The 16,925-nt window shown below is 36.5% G+C and overlaps 1 protein-coding gene across 1 annotated transcript; it reads right to left on the reverse strand.

Moving 5' to 3' along the window:
- Positions 1 to 1,112: 1,112 nt before the first annotated feature.
- LOC117303026 (microtubule-associated protein futsch-like) lies at positions 1,113 to 16,147 on the reverse strand. The gene is made up of 3 exons (XM_033787060.1): positions 13,895 to 16,147; positions 4,193 to 4,415; positions 1,113 to 3,687 (listed from the first exon to the last, which is right to left on the reverse strand). The coding sequence occupies exons 1-3, from the start codon at positions 16,007 to 16,009 to the stop codon at positions 3,476 to 3,478; spliced, it is 2,550 nt and encodes an 849-aa protein (XP_033642951.1). The 5' UTR covers positions 16,010 to 16,147; the 3' UTR covers positions 1,113 to 3,475.
- Positions 16,148 to 16,925: the final 778 nt, after the last annotated feature.

Below are 16,925 nucleotides of genomic sequence, written 5' to 3' on the forward strand. Positions count from 1 at the left end.
CACTATAATTCTCTTTGTGCTAAGCACTCAATACAGCTTTAAATGGCATATTCTACTTCGTGCTAAGCTCATTTTGGCAACCATCTTCTGAAAGTTCAACTTGTGAAACTGGTGTGAGAAAATAATAAAGCTGTAGCATTTCTGTGCTCTAATAATATTAATACAAAATATGTAAAACTTCCCCCGAAATCAAGATAAGGTTGTAGAAGTTCAAGATATTTACATGTGACCAACTTGACCCAGTGTCTGCCCTGTGTCCAATGAGTTTAATTAAAACATGTTTATTTCTCAAATTCTTTCTGCTGATCACAAAATAACTGATTGTACCTTGTGCATGAAAACAACTTTTCCCCACCTCAAAAAGTGATATGCACTTAAACATACACATAACATAGCTTTTACAATAGCTTTAAGTATTTTTTTCAACTTCCACCAGAATCTATCATTGTGTCTATGAATCTATTACCGACTGAAGTTATAAGTTATTTGTAATATCAATCTTAATTATTTCAACCTTCAAGGTAAATCTACTTGTCACAGTTTTCATAATTATTTCTTATTCTTATTTTCACATTTTATAAATTACATTATTGTTGAACCTTTTTCTACATTAATTAATTGTTCACACCAGAGATACTTTCACAAAATAAATATAGCTTTGATTAAATATATATATTTCCTCTAGTTTGCTTCCGGAAAGATTTGAGAGAAGTGCAACAAATATATACAAATAATTAACCTTAGTATGACTAAACCAGGGCCTGAACGATAAATAAGAAGAGAATTTCAAATATTTGAAGTGATTAAATGAAAATTAATATAATAACATTAGAGGAAAAAAAACATAATTAGATAAATGAATAAAAATAAGAATAATTTATTAACTGATATGATGTTTGCTTTTAAATTTTCAAATACAAAAAATGAGCAAAGGTTATTTGATTAAGAAAACAAGTCAATAAAAAGAAAAACCTTAAGAAGTTTGAATATGGAAACTATTTGATGCAATGTCACGTTTTTACTAAGTTAGGCCATCACATTAATTCATCAAGGTTTTGTTTTAAAATTTGTTGTTTATTTATGAGGAAAGATTTTTGGAATGTGTTGTCTTTGAAACCCTGAAGCCATACTCGGACATCTCTGAATCTTGTAATAAGCAATTACACATTTCCAGATAAAAGTTTGACTAAACCTTATACATTTGTGTAACTGTTAGTGTAAGATACAAGTGAGTATTTGTGAAGATTCGTTATCCATAACGAGAATTATTGCTAATTTCGATAATACAGTATCTCTAGCTATATAGAATGGTTTACACTTCAAGTGAATTAATTCGCACAAGGTGTTTAACGTGTATATGTAAGTACTTTGTTGTAACATAAGAATACAATCTATGAAAATTTACAGCTCAAAGACGTGACCACCTTATATTGAAAACATAGTCAAAATATATACAGATCATACCTTACATTTATCTGGGTGTTTTTACATTAAATTAAACTGAAAGACAATTAATTTGTTAACGCAAAAACCTTAATTTTTAAGACTTTAAAAACTGCGGTTCATCTTTACTGTTTAGAGTAGCTTTTTTTGCAAAACACGATTTCACCCAGTGAGAACAAGAAATTATTATGACAAGCCAAATTAACAGTGCAGTCCTGTTCAACAGGGTCATTTGCATAATTTATGCAAAACAGATGTAACTACTACTACATCTGTAATGATCTTATTTACATATTGACAGCAACCTTCGACTTGGAAATCACCTTTTATGTACACACAGATAGAACAAGCAAAAACCCAGTATAGAATGGAAATATCCCAATTTAAAAATCAAGTTTAAGTGATAATAAAACCCACATTTTCACAATTCAGATAAAATTAGTCACACAAAATGGAATGAAATAATCATTTTTAAATTTACAGACATCTGGCAACTCAATACCTTACTGCTTAGCAGGGGAAAAAGTTGCTAAGCAGGATCAGGACACCAATCCAAATGTTACAAACTGTGCGTTTTGTTTGACCAGTGCCTAGCTTTGATAAGCCAAATTTACTCAAATCCTATACAAATTTACTCAACACTGTTTGAAATTGCGCGATGCATATTCAGTGGTTCTCGAATATAAAATACTTTCCAATGTCTTTAAAAAAGAAGTTATGAATAATTCCAATAAACATAATTTATACAGTTTAGTGTAGTTTCCAATGAATATTGAATATATTAATTTAAAATCATCATCATCATGGTATCTAAAAATAACACAATATGTACAGTGCACGCTATTAAAATATTAAATTTAAAATATCTTATTTGAATGTCAGGGAAGTCCTTTGCTAAAAATTGTAGCTGAAAATATTATCTCACTTAAAAAAAAAAATCACACACAAATAAATAATTGAATGGCTGCAATTTTCTCAAGTATTTGGTAAACTTCTTCATGTCCACAGTCGAAAGGACATGGTGCAGTTAGATTAAACTTTTTGAATTATTTTATTTGGTAAAGAGCACCATAGAGCTGTCAGAAATGACACCCTATGAAGGAATGTAGTTTTAGAGAAAGGGGTAATTTTCACCCTAAGATTTGAAGCTGAGAAAGTCTTCAGATGTGAATCCTTTCTTGAGCATCTCAAAGTACACAATTCTATGCAGCAAGGGTGTTTTTTTCTTTCTAGCAATTTCAATAACTAATTAAACCAAAGTCTTCATGCATATAATATTTGGATACATCAGGTAAGGATACTGGTCTTTGACATAAAGATAAACCCTGCCAATGAAGTTTTGTGATACACTTTGATAACCTCAAATTAAAAAGTTTCTTACCTCGCATTAAAATGTAAAATTTAAAACATGACATCTCAGTGCTCATTTGGATTGATTTGTCTAAGGGAAAAGGGGTGGGGGGGGGGAGATGGATCCAATAGAGGTGTTTTTAAAGCTCACTACCTCAAAGTGCAAAGCACACAATAAATACAAAACAGTGTATTTGCCAGACTTTGTCAACAGACTTTTACACAAAAGCTCTATACCATTAGTGGATTTGATATTTGAGCACATTCTCAGGGTTATTTACACTTAATGAACCTGTGAATGTGTATTACTTTACGCAACGCTGCCTATTCAGAATAAACTGCACTCAAGTTACTCTCACAGACAGACAAGAGAACCTCCTCACAGTGTCAACATACTACAATTTAGATTTTGCTCCGATCACAGTTGGATATCACAAACTGGCACGCAATGTATAAACAGCAGTTACCATCCACTACAAATTTATTAAAAATCCACCTTCAATTTGAAGAGCTTTTTGGCTGAAAAGGTTATTTTCCAATCAAAATAATAAATTCACAAAATATATTCCCATGGAAAATCTACTTAATGTAAAATCAGCCAGAAACACTTTTAGTGACTTGTGAGCAAGACTACTCAATAGCCTCTGTATATGAAACGACCATTGACCTTTGCCCTTTGTCTTCAAAACAGAAGGGCAGCGGAACCAGACCCTGCAGATGAGAAGTAGTCTCCTGAGTCATCGTATGTGATTGCTAATTCATCCGAGGCTGGTTCGTCTGTTGGTGGAGGCTCTTCTTCTTTGGGTGTAGGGGCTGAACGTTGTTGCTGCTGCTGCTGACGGAATGATGATGGACTGAAGTTCTGCATGTCCTTAGGGGTGAAACTTTGGAGACCTACGGAAAAATGCAAACAAATAAAAGCAAATTTGGGTTAGCATCAAGGGTATAATAATTTAACATTTCAATAATAACCCTCAAAGGCCCAATTACATCTTTTAGATGATGTAGCCAATGTAGCCAATGGTTGAATACGCACACGCTAATTCAACCAATTGAGGGCAAGCCTTGTTAAGGGAAGGTACACGTTTGGTAATTACTCAAAATAAATATTAACTTCAAAACTGACTTGGTAATGAGCATTGGAGAGCTGTTGATAGTATAAAACATTGTGGGAAACAACTCCCTCTGAAGTAACGTAGCTGCGCGTATTGCAAGGGATCTATTTTGTGTGAGAAATTAATAGCTCCACCTTGCATAACGCTAAACGCTACAGGTACGCTGAGTTCACGCGCACATTTTTACGCACAGAGAACAGCTATTGTCTGATGATCTGCCTCCTTTTTGAGATTGTGACCTCACATGCAATGAGTCTATAATTAATTTTAAATCTCTACCATACCTTCATGAGCTAAGACGTTGTCGGTCTTTGCAGAGGGTACCGACAAATCTCCCAGATCAATATCATCATCTTCTTCCACCTTAGCCTCTTGTCTTGGCAGATTACCGACTCGGGGGTTACCGTTCATACCTCGTTCCTCACGAAGATACTCGTCTAGCAAAGAGGACTCTGACTGATACTCGAATACCTCACTCAAATTGGAATCATTGAAGGCGATTCTCAACTAAGGAGAAAAAAAACCCAAAAAAACTTTTGGTTAGGTTTTTGGAAAAATATGAAAAGCCAAAATAACAAGAAATTTGATCTTCTATAGCAGAGGCCAGCTTTTTTATGATCTTCACTCAAGGAAAAAAGAACAAATTGATGCCATACCTACACACAAGGTTAAAGCAATGTTTTATGAATCATAACAGTAAATATATTAAAAAGATTAGCCTTGACAGTTTGTTGTATGCAGGTAGGCCAACTAGACAGTTAGTAAATATGTTGGGTGTTTTAAGACCTAACTTAAAAGTATAGTACATAATAAATATTAACTGTTTAAAGATATTATACACAACCATGGAGGTAGAATGAAAATGTGAAACAAAAATACAGGTGGATTTTGACGGGTTGGGTGGTTAGGATTTAGGATTATTGTCAACCAAGTTTGGGTTAAACAAACACAAATTGACTACAGAAGGATTTGAACCAGTGAACTCTGAACGACTGTGTCCAAATATTGGCGGTCTCCCTTATTTGTAAAAATCTTAGTTCTGAGAAGCCGGTCAGAAGCTAACTTAACCTACAGTCTATAACTGCTTGGTAACCGGGAATCACGACCAAGTTTATGATACAACCAACCTTACAGGGGAGGGATCACCTTAAGGGGAAGCGACTTTTCAGCTTTCATTTATAAAAGGCAGTGGACACTATTGGTAATTACTCAAAATTAACCTTGCTTGGTAACGAGTAATGGGGAGAGGTCGATAGTATTTATAAACATTGTGAGAAATGGCTCCCACTGAAGCAATTGCTCTGAAATAATAATGTTTTCGAGAAAGAAGCAATTTTTCCCTCAGATTCCGAATTTTAGGTCTCGAAATCGAGCATCTGAAAGCCACAACTTTGGTGACAAGGGAGTTTTTTCTGTCTCGCAACTTGGACGACCGATTGAGCTTGAATTTTCACAGGTTTGTTATTTTATGCATATACATGTATGTTGAGATACACCAACTGTGAAGACTAGTCTTTGACAATTACCAATAGTGTCCAGTGTCTTTAAAGATATTAACTCCGCGACTAATGCGGTAAAAACAAAAAAATATCGTAATTATCTCTAGAATGAATGCTCAAATGAAGGAAAGTTCCAGCTGACTAATTACTTGAATACCATAGCAACGGCCTTTAATTATGAAAATTGAGCACTTCATGGCATATCTCAGCCCTGCATACTTCATTTTTTTCTGAAAGGGCAAGGGCACCAAAGCATTTTCTCCTTTGTAAAAGGTACCATGAAAAAAAGCGTGAATTTTAATTGTAGCATTTCAAAGGCAGCAAGGCAATGACCAGGGGGCATGGAGACAAATGCCTTAAGTATCAGGCCTGTATCTGTACATTGACAGGGTATACTGTGAAAAACAGCATTACAACAGTTAGATGAATAAGATAATCCCTAGGCAAATGAAATCAATACTTTAAAGTATATAATTGCCTTCAAATTTCAGAGTCTTTGACTGAATTATAAGCCAATATACAAGGGTGGGGGGGGGGGCAGTTTTCTGAAAGAGTCAATTTACACTATTATTCATGCGTTTTTTTAAATTTTATATCAAGATCCTCCAGTTTTATTTAAAAATGCTCATCCTTCACCCACCTTGAGGCAAAACAAATACAAAACCACTTCTAAAAAGAAAATCACTCATGCAAAAGAAATTTTTAACACGACACCGCGTGAACATGCTGCTAACAAATCTCACTCAAACCACGGCAGTTTGGTTACAGAATTTAATTGTAGTAAATCAATAGAGATGTTGAGTATTTGTTCTGACTGACAAGCATGATCAATGCAGGACATTGGTTCAATCTATTACTTATTGTTGAGCAGCTGTGGCTCAGCCAAATCCTGCTCAATCACATATTATTATCACATATATACTTCTTTCTGTTCCTAGCATACGTTTTCTTTTTCCTATACGAATTGATCGATGCTAAATGCATCATGTGGTGTACTCAGCATTTGTAATCAATTTATGTGCGCAAACTCAGAAGATGCGGCTTGCTGTACATTCCTTTTCAACATAATCTGTATTTGTGTAATTGATTTAAGACAGTGTGACATTATATATAATTAATATTTCTAGCTTGGTATGTATGTCTGTTTCCAAAACAAAACCGGAATAAAATATGAATTGTAATTTGCCAAACTCAGGTCTGGACAATAAATCCATATCAATTTCACTCATATATTCTTTGACACGTTTGAATAATAATAACAAGTTCTTATATAGCGCATTTCACAATAAACTGTATCAATGCGCTTTACATAAGTCCCCTGGTCATTGAGCCAATAAACATCCCTTTAATCTTTCTCAGCTCCCATTAGAGAGTATACAGCCCTGAGCTGCTGTGGCGCTCCGAAAGCTTGTCATTCACAATATCAACCTCTACCCTCGCAGGTACCCATTTATACCCCTGGTTTGAAGACATTCGACCGAACAAATATTTAAAAATAGCACAATATGTAAACACTGATTATTCTGAGTGTTCCCTTACATTCCTCTACATTAATAATATAAACTCTAAATGAAAATCTGGTAAAGGACACTAGAATATATTTCTATGTTGCCCTTGGAAACTGTGAAACATAATTTCCCCAGCAGCTGATGATCCGATACAAGCCACAGCAATAATTACTTTCGTCAGTGATGAAATGTTAGTCAGATATACACGATGCAGGCTTACAACCAAGTTTATTTACGTCCGTCCTCAACTAATGCGTGATAACCGATTGCGCATAGTCCAAGGCAGTTGGTCCAAGGTCGAATTTTCATAAATGAGGTCGGATTTTCATAAATGAGGACGCCTTTTGTGATTGTAACTAATTGCAGTGCCTTAAGGCTAGATAACCATGAGATAAAACGTAAACGGAAATAAATGTCTGTTCATTGCAAACTGGATGCCTTTGAAACAAATCCCATCCTTATTCAAACCGATTGCTAACTTCCTGTGTTATGGTAAACAGATGAAGCCATTACTGTCTTGTTACACAGTGAATGTTTTCTCAACCTTTTATCATTAGGGATTGCCTGAGGCTCAAATATTACACTGAACTTCCACTAATAGTTTGGTGTCAGGCAAGTATATTTATGAACCACCAGTTTCCATGGTATTGTGTTGTGTTTTTAAAATTGAATATTAGTTAATAATAATACCTTCACTTGTATAATATCTTGAAGAAAAAACAAGTTGTGTTCTAAATATTTACTTTTGAGTCTGATAACATACCTTCCAATTCTTTTGAGTAAAATGGTACAAGTTTAAAGTCACCCTAAATAAATGTTCTCTTACATGTCTTAGTGCTTGTTCAAATAAAAACAGTTAAATGCCAGTGAAACTGTGACAGGAAGTTGTTTTCCTCATTTTGATTCTGGTCTTGTATAAAAACCATTCTGGTCCAGTAGAGGCCTATATTTTGAGCTACTAGAAGTACTATGGTCCCCCCCCCCACTCCTAAGCCCTATTGCTCAAAACCGAAACCCCCGGCCCTCGATATAATCTGTCAGAAAGTGTCATTTGTTATAACTAATTTAGTTAGGCCGATCATCTTGAAAAGAAATAAAGCAGTGGGGACCCTATTTTATTTCAGTTGATTTTGAATGATTGATGGAGATGTGATTTTGCATTATTCAGTTAATTTGAAAGGAATGTGGCAGAGAAGTACCTCGGCAACAGAGGACATGGTCTTGTACAAATGTAGATTATGTGAAGTTCCAGTCAATTCAATCAGTGTGCAGGATTTATACGTGGCAACAATGACCACACCCTTGGGTTCGTGCTCTCTTGTCTTTTATAAACATTGTACATATTTTTTATTATACATTATCTACATTTGTACAACCCACAGTTTAGACTAAATCACTCACTGAACGAAACCACCTTGGCAAAAAGGATGTTATTATTCAATTGCTTCCTGAAACTGTCATTAGGAAGTACTTACAGGAAATCCAAGTAGAAATGTTTAGAAATAACAATCATTGGTAACACATTGGCTAGACAAACATACATGTAACAATAACCTGTACAACTTCAGATCACATTGAACCTTGAGTTTAAAATTGTGTTCGAGTATTGACCTCAAATAAAAAGCCAATGAAATTAAACTTTGTGTTTGTAAGGCCACACAAAGTGTGAGGAGATTGGATGTGAAGTTCCAGTCAATTCAATCAGTGTGCAGGATTTATACGTGGCAACAATGACCACACCCTTGGGTTCGTGCTCATAAACTTTAAACACATACACAGCGGTACATGCCAGCAGGAAGTTTTTTGTTGATTTTGTTCATCTAGGCATATTGTCTGAATAGTTTAACAAAAATCCCTTACATAAAATGTTCAACAAACACAGTGCACAAAATTAATGTGTGCATTATAAAATGAATATTGTAAAGGACTGGTGCGCTGAGGTCAGGAACGTGTTTGGGGGGGGGGGGGGGGGTCACACTAATTCATGTACTATTGTTAAAAACGTTAAGTGCACAATGTAAAGCTTCCCAGTAAGGCAGGGAAATGTTGTGCCCTACTCAGCAACTCTTTCACACTGTCCACGAACTGCTAATGTTAATTTACAAGGTTTCAGGTGGTTTTTAGTTGGGTTGTTTTTGAATATTTGTATACATTATGTATTTTATATTGAAGATGTGTGTGGTTGTTCAGGACTTGGATCGTATTTCAGAAGGGCCACAGCAATATCCCTCTGGTCCGGTAAGGGGCACTACTTTGAAGAAAATGTAAATTTGTATTGAATTTGTTTTGCAAAAGGTACCACAGCGAAAGTACATAGCAATTGCTTTGGGTGCCAGAGGTTATTTTGAGGCTGGTTGTTGGTCGACATTTTGTTATTTTGTTGATGGAATTGTTTGTGAAGGGTGGTTGTTTGCATTTTGCTTTGCTAGGGTGGCATTGATTGTACAATAGCAGTAGTCTGTACAGAGCAGGCATGGAATTTCATCTTCAATTCAAGAGGCCATTTTCATTGTGAAAAATCTTCCTTTGGAAAATCTAAAAAGTCTCTTTTGGACTAATTTAAAGGGGCATAAAGGTTAAAAAAGGGCAGCTTAGGCCATTGGCCCCTCTCTAAATCCAGGTCTGACAAAACCATCACTTATTATACACACAAGAGAGTTAATGTAGTTAGTCTACACAGGCTCCACAAAAGAAGGTACATCTTTTTCTGTCTATTTTGATCCAAATCTGTTAATACTGCTTGAGTCACAGCCTGCAATAATGCACTGTTCCCCCAAGACTGTCGGAAGATTCATTAATTACATTTCCTCTTGCGCCGTAGATGATGCAGAGCTTTTTGGTAACCCTAGCAACTTGAAACAGGTCTTCTGAATATAATAGATTGCCCACGTCACCACCCCCTTGTTGTCATGTTAGTACATGAAGCAGTCACGCAGGGATACCCCCAAACATGCCAAAGTCAAAATGTTAACCATGAACAAAAAGGCCTAAATCCAGTCTGCCTCATCCCGTGGGCCCCATTTTCTTTTAATTGCGATCCTTTTGTTATTTCTTTTACTTTTATAATTCTCTAGAATGAAAAGCACTTCCCAATCCCAAGGGAAGATGCCTTCTTGTTCCCTACCCCTCTCCCCATCTGCCTTGCTGGTTAATATTTCTCTGAATTGTTCTACGTCATGTGAATGTTTTTTCCCTTCAGTGAACAGTTACTTCTATAATTTGTTTTTACTGTGAGGTTTCTTGTTTCATTTAAAGTTTTTTTTACCCCAATAAACTATTAAAATTTCCACATTTTATCCCAGGTTTCAATTTTTGCATGCGTTTATTTATTAAAAAAAAACCTCTTCACAGGACTTTGAAATACCCACTGGACCACTACAGGTATTTTCCTTCCTTCTCGGCCCAGCTGTCATCTGTTTTCCCGTCAAATTGTAAGATTTTGAATACATGTACAAACCTCCGCCAACCAAAGCTCGGAAAAGGCAAAAATGAAAAGTGAATCTGAATACATTTCTTGTTTTGTAAGAACATTTCTGGCCCAGTACTTTTGGCTACTGACCATACCAACTTACATGCTAAAGAGCAATGGAGAGCTTTTGATATTATTTAAAATTGTCAGAAACAGCCCTGTTTGAAGTAATTTAGTTTTAGAGAAAGAGGGAATTTCTCAACCAACAATGAGAAACTTAGAAAGGCTTCAACCATGAAACCCTTTTTATGCATTCATGTATCTGAAAACACACAATGCTATGTTTATTCTGTCATGTCATAATTTTCTTGCAACTTTGATGACCAATTGAGCCCAATATTTAATGCATACATCTACATAAACACTTAGTGGGGATACTGATATCTTTTGGATGCCATCTTGCAATTCAAGCCCCACTTGGTTTTATGTGTCACGCTGCTGAAACAATAAAGCATTGTTTTAACGGATGGAATTCTTGTTCTTGTTGATCGGATCTTGAAGGAAGTCGACTGTATAAACATGGCTGTAGTCCTGGGAATTGTACTGACACAAAGTTTGTGAACCATGTTGATCTTGCAGTATTTTCTTCCTCCATGAGTGAGGTAACTGCAATAAACCTAATGAAGCATCAAGAGATAAAAGGAATGAACCAATGGAGCATGTAAAATGGGCTCTCAACACTCCAGTCCAATCCTGTCTGAGTAGACTTCTTCATTATCCCTATAGTTAGCAGAAGTATAAGTTTGTACATAACACAAGCATACTATTAAATACGTGTTATTAAACAATCGATAGATCATTTATGATTTAGTAAGTAAATCTTACAACGGCAAGCGGGAGCGTACAATCTCTGTAGTATCTGCTACAAGGTACACTACACGCACATAATATAAAAATAATTGTCTCGCTCTGCTACATTACATACGTATGTAATATACAATGTATTGTGTCTTGTAAGAAATTGTTCATCTTAACTATTGTTATTATTATCTGCATAACGTTGTGTGTGTAGAATACTTGTTTATGTATTGTTTTCTGGAGTAGCAAATCATGCAAATTTGCACCCTCTATTTTTCAATAAACACTATTCAAACATAAACTTATTCAAAGATTCAAACAAACAGCTAAGCCTGTGAAAATTACTTCAAATTCTGCAGACAGTTTTTTTGATCATGATATAAAGTGACAATGCTTTGTCATGACTTTTTTGTGCATATTGACATATTGGATTACTTTTATGATGCTACGATAAGCTTTGCTGGGTACAATCATACAATGGAACATGTCAGACTCATTTCCAAGAAAGAGACACAGGTATTTGGAAAGATGATTTTGATCAAACATGTAAACTTAAACATCAGCTCTGCTCACCTCTCTAGGCACCTGATTTTTTGGTCCATTTCTGAGAAAACTGTAATATAATTTTGTATGCAAGTCCAAGGTTACGTGTACATCATGAAAGCAATAATGAGTTAGTATTGATCGGGAGCTAAGTAATAGGCCTACTGGCCTACTTCCATTTTTATCATCCATTTGTTCATTGTCCCAATTTGCATATGCGTATAACTTATAGCAATATTATATTTAACAGGAATACGTAATTTTGGGGGTTTACATTGTAAAATAGTACACCTCTGTAAACCCTTACTTTTGTAATGTAAGAATCAGGATTATTAAAATTGTAAAAATTAGCGAGTTTTAACTTTAAGTTTCATGATAAGAAACATGATGACATGATTTGTTTTCAAATAGAGGTCATGAACAATAGAACCCAGAAATACATGACAATTGTAGCTCCATCCAAATATTTTTCTTGAACATCACCATATAAATGTACATATAAGGAAAAGGACAGACAAAAATAAAATTGTGTGACTAATCCTATTGTATTACGCATGGGAAATCCCTCAGATGGCCAAATAAATCCAACAATCCAAATTTAACAAGGTCGTCAGACAATAGAGAAAAAATGCACATGAAACAAAATTGGACAACAGATTTATCAACTTTTCCTTGAAAGTACACAAATTGTTAGCAATCAGGCCGGCCTTGTGGCAGGGCCCACTTGCTGTACTATCCAATGAGTCATGGTAGTGTGGTGAGGTGACACCCATGGGTTTAACAGGCACTGAATGGCTGGTATGCACAAACCCATGGCATTCCAACCTACAGAAAAACCTCCCCCATTCGTATGTTTTCTTTGGACAGTGCTTGCGTCCATTCCCTTTTGTTCATTTTGTTGACAATGATTATTGTTGGTGTATAACAATTGTGACTGTCCCTGAACTCTAAACCAAAAGGGATGAGAGTGTGACGTAGATTGTTTGCATGCAGTGTAAATCACAAATAATTTATGCTATTTTCATTTATTTAGAGGTCTAAAAAAGGTAGCACATTGTAACTCATTGTTTAAATTTAACACATCGTTATTATTTACCAAATAAGAAAATACCCCATGGGTGTCTTCTAAACAAAGACTTAACGAGCAAACAATGCTAGTTGTTAAGGTTCTTATTGCCAATATTACACAAAACCAGACAATGATATTATGTAAGTGACGCTGTCTGTATGCACACCATGTTGTGTGATTTAATAATGGTGACCGATACACTGCACTTTGAACTAGGGGAGGATTGCTAAAGGAAAGTAGACTTTGATCCATAGTTGTAACAATTATCCAGAGATTATGTAAATAATGTTATCATTTTCTTATGGTCACCCTGGATAGGCACTATAGGGGAAGATTTTGAATCATTGATTTGAGAACAAAAAAAATCTTGTGGCAAGTACACTCGGAAACCCCCCTTTGCGTACAGGAACAGAGTTCACTCAAAAATAGCTTTCACATTGTCTCTCTGAAGCAAAAGTATTAGTAATATTGGATGATCGATGAACCAACTCTAAAGAATGTCTGTATACAAAATAATAAAAAACTACCATTCATAAGATTATTTAGCTTCTATTGTCTAATCCTGATATGGTGGACACTTGTGTGCAGACTTGTTACATAACATCTCCCTTCTGAATTTAGAAAAGACACCCTAGGTTGTAGAACAAAATAAATCTTTTGTGATATTTTCTCGAGTTTTCACTGGCCATAACCAGACCAAACTGTCGTTTACTTTTGAAAAAAGTGTGAATTTAAAGTATCCCTTTTCTAAAGAACTGGGAAAGAAACACCACTTCATGATTGTGCTCTCACTCAGAACGATAATAATGTGATTTTAAAACAATGTTTTGACAAAAAAGCTGTGGTCATGTCCAGAGTAGACATCTAAAGTTGGGATCAGCCCCACTGCAATTGGGATCAGACAAATCATAGTTGCTCCGGGCATATAAATTGAACCTGTAGTTGTATGGGGTACACCTACGTGTACACGTACTTCCATGGGCGGCGTGCAACAGAAACATCAGGAATAAACATTTGAAATTTAATCAATTTATCATTCTGTTGAATATCTATTTTTCACAGAAAATCAAAGCAGAAAATGTTTAAAAGTTTTGCCTTACCTTTTTGGAATCAGAACATCCCAGCTTGGATACTGACTTCAAGGCTGATGGTTTTCCAGCGGGTGTGTTGTACCCAACCCATTCTTTACCTGGTGTCTTTTTTAGCTTTCTGGGTGCAAGTTTTTCCTCGACACGCCCATTCATCAATTTTGGCGTTTCCTTGACAGGTGATAAAGTCACATCATCTATATTGGTCCGTGGAACTTCTTCAATGGTTTCCTTTACTGATCTTGTGTATGATATAAGTTTGATTGGGGGATCTTTTTCTTCCGTAGTCTCCTTAGTTTGGGATTTTGGCTGACGGAAGTTAGACGGGTAAGGAATTGTATCGACGTAGGTAGGCTCCTTCTGTGGTTGTCGAAAGTTTGATGGATACGGAATGATATCATCTTTGGGCGTTGAGTCTGAGGGACTATGGTTTTCTTTTGTTTCTTTCTTTTGCCCAAAGGTATTTGTGGAAACGGCTCCCGAAGGTATGCTCTCCGTGTCCTTAGTCTCCCCATCTCTGGCAGATCTTAGGAGATTCTTTGAGGAGCTTGCTCTAGCTTCTTGTCTGGCTGCACGGACACGTGAGTTATGCTCACTTAGTTGCTTATCCTGCGAGTTGTTGTCAGTGGAAAGACTGATGAGTGCACTGGCTGACATTTTTCCGGTGCCACGTTTTCTTCGCAGGGAAGACTGTCCGTCGCCGACAACAATCGCTGTCTTGGGTTGGTCTGCTTGCTCATCATGATTTGTTGTACTGGAACTGTTTGCGGTTTCAACAGGCTTATTGCTTACTGTCGACTCAGGTTTCTCAACGCTATGGCTTTCTTGAGTTGGTGAGATAGATACAGTTTTTGGTTCTGTTGGGGATGTCTTCCTACTCACGACAGGGACAGGGTCAGTGGTTGTTGGCGGCTTAGGTGCTTGCCGTTTGGGGGTGACTTTGACAACACTACTGGCCACTGCAACCACTTTAGAAAGTTGAGGAGGGTTCAGTGGTTTGATCTCGGACTGTTTACTAGTGTTGTCTTGCATTGAGTTAGATTGTTTTATAGTGGAAGTTGAATTTGAAACAGCGACTTTTGAGGGTGCTGGCGCAGCAGCGACTTTTGAAGGTGCTGGCGCTGGTACTGTAGTTGGCGATAGCCGGCTGGCTGAGGCTGATTTTCCAGTGAAGTGAACAGTTTGGGGTTGAGAGCTGAAGAGTTTTGTTCTGTCAAGAATCGGTGTAGGACTTCTAGGTGACCTTGGGGAATTATCATCTGAATCGCTGAGTTTATGAGAAACTCGATTCAAATCGCCCACTGATGCTGGTCGGCCGAATTTGTTCCGTAAATCGCTGACACTGTTTTTCCTAGCCCTTGGTTCTGCTGGGACTTCTTCGGCCTCGGAAAATTTCAAGTCGATCCCGTTGGCTTTGGCTGCACGTCGCGGACTTGCAGATCGAGAGCGTTGCCTGATACTATTTTCTGGTTCCTTTTTAGTCATAGCAACAGATTCCCTGGGTTGAGTTTTTGTGATAGTTGGCGGAACATCTTTGTGTACCGTTTGAAGCTCGGGTTGTTTTTGGACACTGTTGCTTCCTTTGGTTTTCTCAGTTATAACAGGTGATACCTTTCTTTTTCTCTTTCCACCGTCATGTCTTAAGAAAGGATTATCAAACACAGACACGACATGTTCCTCATCCACACCATCTCGTGCCGCAATCGTCTTCTCTTTAGCCCCATCATGCTCATCAACTCCAACATGGTTGGTCACATTTTTCTCAGTCGAAACAACATGATTGTGCTGTAAATTTCCTGCATTTTTTAGATTTTCATTTCTATACATTGTTGACGATGATGATGACCCAGCAGAACCACTTTTTATATTATTACTTTCTTTCCCAGAAGATTCAACTTGTTCTGTATTATCATAACTTTGAGATTCACTCGGCAATTTACTCACAGTTTTTGTTCCACCCGAAATAATAATAACACTTTTGGGTACCATAGCCATTCTTTTCCACGGGGGCAAGGCATCCAAACGCCGCTGCTCCTCATCTTGCAATTTCCGTCTTTCGTCCTCCTTCTTTTTGTCCAGTTTTTGCTGGAGGGCAACCTTCCACTGCGGTATCACCGCACTGCTCATCTTGTCTGGTCTTTGGGTCCTCGGAATGGATGAGAAAACAAGGTGTCAATGTATACTTTTCAGGGTAAAAGGAAGAATAGTTTCACACTATATATGACACACCACACTCAGACTCCGCCATTCAAAGTGTTTTCATATCATCACGATACGAAATCGCTACATAAAAAGTCGCCGGTAGTTGGCTGGTAACTCACTCACAATCTGAGCGGTTAACAGAGTACCAGCTTACCTGCACGACACGAACCCAAACCGAGCTTCACCTTTTAGTGACGTCATCATTACCTTGAATGACCTCACTCATCAATGCAATTTTTGTCATTTTCTTTTCACTGATTGATCGTTTTCAATAGAAAATTCATCGATTTTTATGTGTCTAAAGCTTTTGCTATTCAGATCAATGCGTAGCATATAAGATCATCACATCACTGCTTTTGATTCATTATTATGATTACTAATTCAATCACATTGTCAACAATTTTAATGTGGGTGGAATGTTTTAGCCCACTTTCATTATTGTTGCTTATGAATAATTCAACTTAAACAGAAGGCGGTAGAATGGTGCAGTATGCAAACAGAAATTTAAGTTTGATTATTACTGAGTTCAAGTTGATGAACAAAACAAAGGTGATAGATACCATGCGTGCAAGCAGGAAATATTCTATTTTATAGTTCATAATGCTGAATTTTCCATTACCCTTTTTACAGCTAAGATGCAATGGAATGGTAATGGTTTATAAAATGGTGTGTGTAAAAGGATGGCTGGTGGTTTTAAGTTTGTCTGTTTTTGTTGTTGTTGAAATAGAATTAAAGGGAAGTTATACGTGTTAACCATTATTTTAATGAGATAATAGACAATGGGCGGGCATTTTATTTGAAATGGAAGTTAGTGCTTTTTTTTTTTTGGCATTTGTTTTCA

This window comes from Asterias rubens, chromosome 19 (genome assembly GCF_902459465.1).
Source record: "Asterias rubens chromosome 19, eAstRub1.3, whole genome shotgun sequence".
Lineage (NCBI taxonomy): Eukaryota > Metazoa > Echinodermata > Asteroidea > Forcipulatida > Asteriidae > Asterias > Asterias rubens.

Coding starts and splice junctions, on each gene's coding strand:
- LOC117303026 (XM_033787060.1), bottom strand. CDS start 16,009: ATGAGCAGTGCGGTGATACCGCAGTGGAAGGTTGCCCTCCAGCAAAAA. Junction 4,416..13,894: donor GATGTTCTGATTCCAAAAAG/GTAAGGCAAAAC, acceptor TTTTCTCCTTAG/TTGAGAATCGCCTTCAATGA. Junction 3,688..4,192: donor CAACGTCTTAGCTCATGAAG/GTATGGTAGAGA, acceptor ATTTTTCCGTAG/GTCTCCAAAGTTTCACCCCT.